Source organism: Quercus lobata, chromosome 7, assembly GCF_001633185.2.
Source record: "Quercus lobata isolate SW786 chromosome 7, ValleyOak3.0 Primary Assembly, whole genome shotgun sequence".
Lineage (NCBI taxonomy): Eukaryota > Viridiplantae > Streptophyta > Magnoliopsida > Fagales > Fagaceae > Quercus > Quercus lobata.
In genome coordinates, this window is record NC_044910.1 from 40,231,788 (window position 1) to 40,240,774 (window position 8,987).

The 8,987-nt window shown below is 36.7% G+C and overlaps 1 protein-coding gene across 1 annotated transcript; it reads right to left on the bottom strand.

Moving 5' to 3' along the window:
• Positions 1-8,071: 8,071 nt before the first annotated feature.
• LOC115952305 (ethylene-responsive transcription factor ERF024) lies at positions 8,072-8,695 on the bottom strand. The gene has a single exon (XM_031069408.1). It carries the CDS (start codon positions 8,693-8,695, stop codon positions 8,072-8,074), a length of 624 nt encoding a protein of 207 aa, XP_030925268.1.
• Positions 8,696-8,987: the final 292 nt, after the last annotated feature.

Below are 8,987 nucleotides of genomic sequence, written 5' to 3' on the forward strand. Positions count from 1 at the left end.
ACAGACCCAAATCACCTTCGTCCTCCGCTGCTTGGTGAGACGGGGAAGAGCCCGCCAACGGGATGCCCTCCGGGATAGAAGATCTTTCAGAGATCAAAAACCCGTGCTCGACTACAGTGATTTTCTGAAGCCGAGGATCGTTAGCTCTAATCACATGCTTTGGGGCGGCAAATGACTTCTGGATGGGATCGTACCCTAAGATTTTGTGAGCAGCTCTAACTTGACCATCCTCGTCGTTTACAAAAACCGCAGCCTGGAGAACAGTCTCCAAATCCACCTGGTTGACCAGATGAAAGTGTCGGTGAAAGGCGTGTGGATCTGCAAAAAAAAAGGCATGTTCATAGTTAGTAACCGAACCACAAAAAATTAAGGCGGCACAAAAGATTGGCCCCCTCCTACTCTCTACACCCCACCTGGTTCTCCCTCCACAATTGGGCAAGGAAGGCCATCGTGCCACTCCCCATATACAATAAGAAAGTCCTTGTTCAATCATTTGTTGGACTCGAGGAGGCACTAGATTAGCCAAACCCTATCGTCTCTCGTCTTCATGTAATAGGGTTTGCCCTTCAAATGTTGGAGGTTTAGCACCAGTTTACGTCATGATGGGTTAGTCTTAGCCCCATTTTTTCGTTTAAGGCATCCATACAACCCAGAATCCTAAACACATTAGCAGCGCACTGGGTGGGAGCAAATTGGAAATGCCTAAGGTAACTCCTCATTACCGGCCCCATGGGGATTCTCATAACTCCCTATATAAAGGCGAGAAGGGGAATCACCACCTCGCCCGTCCTTCTCTTAAGATGCCACTCCCCCCCCCCCTTGCAGTACCTCAAACTCACATTGAGGGGTATCCTATAGTCGGGGATGAACTTTTCCATCGTCTCTTCGGTCTTAACCAACTTTTTTAATTTAACCATCTCTAGGAACTGCTAAACAGACTTAAGGGACGACGGGAGAATGAGAGGAACAAGAGAAAAATAAACCCAGAAGAGAAAAAGTACGAGTTAGTGAGAGCAGAAAACTTACAGAAAGGAGGAAAGGTTCCTCGGACAGGCTTTTTATGCTGGAGATAAACTTGAATTTGGATGAAAGTTTGACTGAACCCAGGATATGTGCGCTAGAACTCTTAAGTGAGAAAGTGAAGAGACAAATCAATTCTAAAAATTATTTATACCTCCCATCAAAAGTAACTGCGTGAATTTTCCCACCCATAAAGGTAAGGAAATCTCCACCGTTAGATTACCATCGCGCCGTTGAACGTGGGAAGCACAGAGCCGCCCGCATTTAATGAAGACACGTTTCACCTACCAAGGCTCCAAGAACATGTCTAGGGCAGATGAAGAGTCTCTAGAACTGATAGATGACAAGGATTGACAAACTATGACAAAGGCTTGATGTTATCAAAACCCTCCTCTCCGTCCGAGGATCTGGACAGCAGAATTTTGAAGGGCTATTGTGGGGCCAGAGAATTTGTGATCCCAGCCCACTTTCCATTAGGGCCCAAGGCCCGCGCCGAGGAGAGTCGTTGCCGAGGACATGCAGCGAAAGTCCAAATGGCCTAGAGATGTAGCCGAGGATGACCTTGTCCTCGGCATCCCAAGGCCTAGAAGAAAAGAACGACACGTCATCAAAGGCAGCCCCCAAAGCGCTCCCAAAAGAAAAGGCAAGTAGAATAGGACTTGCACGAGAGTACAATGTGGGAGCGGTTCAAGGAAAAGACGTCACATCCGCATTAAATGTGCCAACAAACGTCCTACCCACATTGATGGGAAAAGACCCATGAACAGTGTGGCTTCGGTTATTACAACTAACAGAAAGTGGGGGAAGGCGGCTGATAGGACAGGCACTCGAGTAGTTACCTACTTGATCAACAGATGGAAGGTCAGGATCAACTGAGAGGGGCTATATAATGTAAGAATTCATGCTCCAAAAAAAAAAAAAAAAACTCGAGAACCATGGGAGGAACTCTTGAACCATTGGAACCAAAAGTAAAAGGAATAATAAGAACATTAAACTCATCGGACGAGATCCAATAACCGGAGCCTCTCAGGCCGGGTCAGAGAGAAAGTCTTTTCGGACAAACTTAGTTCACCCCTGTGCGACTATCATGAACATCATGACTAACAACTGTTCGGCGACCAAGGCCTAGCCTTTTAGCCCACTCATAACAAATTTATTGTTTGGGCCTTTAACATTCGAGCCCAACAAACCCATTTGGGATCGTTACAAATTGAGTCCTTACACCAATTATCCCTCATCCTATGTATTAAGTGACCTCATTCCTACAATTACCAACGTGTTTCAACATTCTAGGGGTGTTTGAAACATTTAGGACTTCTTTGTTTGTTTATTTATTAAAAAAGGGGGGACAGATTATATATGGAAACGGTTTAAAATTAAACTACAAATTTTAAAATGTTTTTCAATTAAAACCATATTGTTTTATTTTAAAAAAAAAAAATTAATTCACACAATTAAAGAGTCACTATTTAAGTTAAAGTAGTGACCAATGAAGTAAATTGAATATGATTTTCTCAACAAATAAAAGAAGTAAGGACAAAGTTTAGCTACAAAATTAGTTGTAGTCTTAAGTTACAACCTTACTCAATATCTTTTTATTAGAGGTGAATTTTGACAAATCCATTATTAGATTACATCTTCTTCTTATATCCTCCATATTTGCAAATTTCTAGAAAATTAAATATTAATAACTATGTCATCAATAAATTGTTTAAATTGCAAGTTTTTGTAATTTAGAATTATTCATAAAATATAAGCTTATAGATTATATCGTAAATAATATCCGATTAACACAAAATTTGACATTTGTGTTAAGAGCATAAAGAACATGTAATTTAATAATTAGATTTTTAAAATATGTAGTATTATTTATTTTATTGAGCAGAATTATAACCTTAAATTATAATTAATTTTGTAACTAAATTTTGTCCAAAAAATAAATTAAATATGTGATTTGTTTGGACATTAAGAGATCCGACATATAAAGACTAAGTGGCATTTTATGGAGAAAAAAATCACAAAACAGTCACGTCTTCATTAAACTGTATTTAATTTTTTTGAATATTTTGAGTTGTTTTGTTAGACTTTTGGGTGTCAAAGTGTCACATCGAAGAATTTTTTGTGTCTACATAGATTATAAATTACAACTACTTTTTGATAATTGTAACTCATTGAGAAAGAAAATTGAACTGATTTTTAAAAATTCATTATTCAATTAAAGCTTTTTTCTTTTAAGTTTGGGATTTAATTTGAAACCACCCAAATTATATGGAAAATTTTATAATTATTCACAATCACGTTAATTATCAAATCAGTTCATAAGTTTTTTACTATAAAAATTATAGTAAATTTAGTATCTTTCTTTTATTTTTTAATATCTTAGTAACATCAATATATTCTTTTCTATTTGCCTAAAGTAAATAAATACTCCTAATTCCTAACCTCACAAAACTTTATTATATATGCATCAAACTTGCCCAAAATGTATCTTTAACAAGATTAGAAGTAGGAGTACTACTTAACCTAAAATGGTGATGTCATTGGTTACTATCTTGACGATTTCATAATTTGGGTATTTAATTAAGACAGTTGTGTTATGGTTGTATTAATCTATGGCCTTCGATTGATTGGCTAAGCCGCAATTTTGGGCACTAGTTAACTATGATGGCCTACCTCATGTCATCGGAAGGCATGAATAGGAGAAGCATAACCTCTTAATTAGCATGTTCAATAAAGGTGATAATTAGCCTTTTTGTGGTGCTTAACCATCGTTTTATGCTTAATTATGATTTTCTTGACTTCCACCATTAATGGATCTTTGCCTACTGTCCATAAAAAAATTTATATAACAAAATTGGTACTTTGCCAAATTCACTACTAACCTATATAGTATCAGATAAGTTTAGTCTGATGATAAAGTCTTTGATAATTGAATAAGATACTTAGGGTTCAAACCCCACATACATCAAAAATTAATTAGTGTTTTAATCTAATAATAAAAAGCGCAATCATTAAAAGTAGACGTCATAAATTGAAACTCTAATAAATAAATAAATAAAAACAAAAAGATAAGCTTGTTTTTTGTCTAAGACTGCGTAATCATAAAAAACAGACACTAAATTGAAACTCTATTTAAAAAAATAAAATAGAAGAACAAGAAGATAAGCTTGTTTCTTAATTCTTATCTAGTCCTGCTTAAATGTCTTACTGTGTGACTGGGCCACACATGCAGCCAGAGTAATTGTAAGCACACTTTCTAAGGTTTGTTTAGTCATCACTCATGATAATGGAGTACTGGTACGTAGAAACCTAATGGCATTGGCGGCTGTGGTATGGAAATTTTAGTCGTTAATAATAATAAAAGACCTTCATATTGATGTGATTTATTTAAAAATAATAATTTTTATTTTTGAGGGTGATTAAAAAAAATAACTTGAGAACACATTCTGTATAAAAAAAAAAAGTTGGGGGGGAAAGCGAAATAAGAAAGAGAGACTTATTAATAAAAAAAATATCGGTATTCGGTAAACTAATTAGATGGGAACTGTGGGTTATTGTTAACTCAACTAGTAAAGTCTCTAATAGTTAAATAAGATATTTGAGGTTCAATTCCCGCCTATACCAAAAACTTATTAGTGTTTTAGTCTGATAATAAGAGCTATTATCAGGAACAGACGTTATAGATTAAAATTCTAAATAAATAAATAAATGGAAAACTAAGAAGTTTGCACGGGCTTACCATTCAACTTCTAGTTACGATGTAGGGTGGAAATTGCTTACAATATGCCTATCTATAGTCTTAATTTGGGACTTAATTATACCGATCGGTTTTCAAGCTTTCATCATATTGGCACGACAAAAACGAAAATTACTTACTGAGGCTGACGGCTTATGTTTTGGACAGCATATCTGGATATAATATTACCAGAGTATTACATAATTTTAATTTTATAGGTCTTCAGGGTCCATACCCATCATACTTTTCATGGTCAAACACTTTTTATTACTTGCACAATACTCCTACTTTCTTATATTATATAGACTCATATTGTGTATTTATATAAATAGGTCTCTTTTAGACAATTTTTCACATGATACAATATACAAATATTGTTAGGGCCAAAAATCATTAATCCATGTGGCGTGCTAGGGGATAGACATCTGGAACAATATATATATATATATATATATATACAGGCACATGACCCATGCTAGTTGACACAATCAACAAGGAAGCAGTGCCTCAAACAATTATAAGAGGTTGTTGAGACCTATTGGTAGCGCAACACAAGGTATTGAGATGCAACAAGGAAGCAACATGTGGAAAGCACAATTGAGAATAACCGCTATAGTCTCAAGTATAAATCATGGCTTATTTTACAAGAAAAAATACTAGAACACAATATAATAAATAGAGATAATTTGTAATCAATTTCCTAGAATATATGTTAGTTCATAGGATATTTGCGAGGAATTTATACTTGTAAGTGCTTCATTTGTAACTTGCAATCTTGTTCAATGAAGTTTAGTTAAGTTTGATGTGGTCTTTAGTTGTTAGTTTAGGTTTAATATAAATTTGTGCTAGCTTTCATTAGTTTGATGTTAGAATCATGACTTAAGATTTGATTTTAGGGGTGTCAGTCTATGCCACCTGGGAACTCGGCCCAACTGCCTGAATCCAAACCGCTTGCCGCCCGAACCGACTACTTCGACGGTTGGCAACAAGTCCCCATCCTTAGAATCCAAAATCGCCAGGTCAATTGGCAGATATCCTCCTCCAAAACCCGAGCCACTCGACCGACTGTAAAAACCAAGAAATCTAACAATATTTGACTTTTTTCGACAATGATATACTCAAAATCTACTATATCTAAAAAGATCTCAACCAAATATGGCGAGATCTTAATAAATCCAGTGAGGACTTTATCGGATCTAACGAGATCTCACCGGATTCAAGCAATTTCTATTGTTCCTCTACGATTGCTAGTTTGACCAACTCAACCCCCACTCGATGCTTTATCTGACCAATCAAAACTGAATTCCTTGCCAATTGGCAATAGGCCTGGAAATCCTTAACCCGATTTGGCCGGGACGGTTGCAATTTTGGCATAAAACCGACTCGTGGACACCCATATCTGATTTTCTTTAGTTTACTTCTAAACAATTCACTTTGATCCAATTTATTTTGAATTAGAGCACTTCAAGTTATTCTATTTAGTAATAATCCACTTCAAACTAGATTAGTTCAAATCAATGTCCTCATAAATAACTTAGATTTAATTAGGAAAGGAGCTTAGTCTCCTAGGAATTGTAGTCGCTTTAGTTTCTTGTCTTTTAGCCTCCATTTGGGAAGCGCGTTTCGCACGTTTCCCAGTAGAAGCATTTTTTTATGTGGGTCCCATACACTATTCATGAAACCAACAAGTACCTTCATTTAGCAATTTTTTCTTTAAAGCTGGATCTCATAATACTATTCACACATTTAAAAATTATTTTGTTATAGTGTTTTTAGTTTTTAAGAAAACAAACTTAATTATTGTTACAAAGACATCTATCTTCGTGCCAAAGGAGTAGTTGCTAATATTAGGCATCTCAAACTAATATTTTAAGCTTTATTTAAAACCTTTAATCTTAACAAAGCTCCATCTTCTTAGTGCTAAGATTAATTCCTTTTGGGTGCATATTGAAATTTTATATATATAATTTCATCCCTCTCCAATCTCCATGCTTTTCCCACTAAGTTCTCTCACTCCCATCTCTTTGCACTCCCACTTCCTAAACTAAAAACTACCATATTTCATGGATGCCCCTACACCTACGATGCATGACTTTGTGGACCCCTTTGGAAAGGTCGAAGCAAGGTAAAGGGTCAACATCTATCTCGACATTCCTTGAAAACTATCACCACTATTGGAGTGCCACGTAGAGGAACCAAACTAGTGAGAATGACACGTCAACAAAGGGTAAGGTAGGCCATAACCTTTTTGGGGAGCTCCATATATCCTAAAAATCACGAAAATATATGGCCAGAAAGAAATCCTAAAAATGTAAACTAAAGGTTAGTAGAATAATATATCAAACCCTCAAATCAATGTCTTGAGTGTTCTTTTGACTAAGCCTCTCAACTTGCTTTTCTTTACCAAACCACCATTCATGATATTTGCCTTTGGAACCTCGAGGCACTGAGTAATTTATTCAAGATGAAGCATCTAAACAACTTTGGGATTATAAACTATCCATTCCATTTTCAATGCAATTGAAAAACCTTATATGATCAACGCGTATTTGGCTTGATTTTTGCTTCTAGTTCTAACGAAGTTCAAGAGGAGTAGACGTGGTGGTGATGACTCATATCCTGCGGTAATTTTATATAGTTGGTGCATGATGCAAATCGATATGCTGTTTATGATTCAGTTAACGGAAATATATATATATATATATATATTGATTTTGCTGAAGGTTCGATGTATCTTTTTCCTCAAATATCTCATGGATTCTTTTAATATTCTCTGTGTGGAAGTTGGTAGTTGCAAATTCAGTTGGTGGCAGTTAAGGGCAATAATGGACGACTTCATGGACACAAATTTCTTGCCAAAAATTTCTGCTGCATAGTGCATACTTGAATTTCAATCAAATTATGGTAACCTGAAATCACAAGGCTTTCGCTTCAAAAAGAAATCACTAGGCTTCAAATTAATTTTGGAGATGAATTTATGCCCTCGAGGATTGGAAAATAAGAAGTTTCCAGACTCTTATGAAATAAACTCAAGCTGCTCCAGGATTTATATAAAAAAGTTTTTCTCATTCACACATTGTCCAAACCTTGAAGCCTGAAAGATGCAGAAAGAGAAATTCCCAATACAGATAACACTGTACAAGTTATTTAACAAACAAACCACTCTCACACGCATTTTATGTTGTCTTCTCTTGCATTCTACCTTTCCAATGCAAACTCCCTCATATATTATTTATATTATAAATAAAGGTTTTTTTATTTTTTATATGGTAGAAAATATTGCATATTATATGTTATTTGAAGATACGTAGTGGACTATGGAAATTTCCAAAGGTTCTGATCAGTGTGATCCTCAGTGTTTTCTGCATCCCCAGCAATGTCATAGCGAGGAGGGCTAAGCATCATCCCTTCAGCCATATTGACAAGAACATTTGGCATGTCAAAGATCAAATCCTCATCAACAAATTCACCAAGCATTGGTTGTTGCATCTCACCTGTGCGTTGAGCACCATGACCTTCATTCCCAGTTGAGACATCTATTCCAGCCCCAATAGCAGAGGCAGCCGCCCCAATAGCAGAGGCGGCAGAGGCTGCAGCCGCTTGGATATCACGTGGGGAAGTGGAAGCAGGCACGGGCAAAGACGAGGCAGAGTTGGGAAAGTTAAGTTCAGCATATGGGCCCTTAAGAGCAAGAGCTGCTACATCATAAGCCACTGCAGCCATTTCAGGAGTAGGAAATGTGCCTAGCCAAATCCTATTAGGCTTCCTTGGCTCACGAATTTCCGACACCCATTTGCCACTACTCCGGCGCCTTACTCCACGATAAACCGGGTGGCGGCCACTAGCCGGAGGTGCTGCCCCAGCAGTCACAGAGGCATTGCTGCTACTGCTAGAACTGCTAGAACTTGTGTTTGTGGATGATTGTGGATAATGCTGCATGGTTTTTTTTTCCCTTTCACTAAGGTAAGGAAGATTGGCGGGAAGTTGGGATTGGATCGTTGGAGGGAAGCCATTTATGGGGATGGAAATTTAGGGCAAAATATCGTTGCAGATCAAGGGATTCAGAGATGAAAGTGCAAACCAGTTGTTTGTGAACTGCGTTCGCTGAGGATTGGGGTGTAAGACAGCCTTTGTGTTGGACATCTGGGTTGGACTACGTTGTTTGCAGAAAAATAATATTAATAATTAATACTAATAACTATCTTAATTAACGTCAAGAACAGTAACGCTA

Excerpts from the sequence above, each read along its gene's own strand:
- LOC115952305 (XM_031069408.1), bottom strand. The coding sequence starts at position 8,695 with ATGCAGCATTATCCACAATCATCCACAAACACAAGTTCTAGCAGTTCT.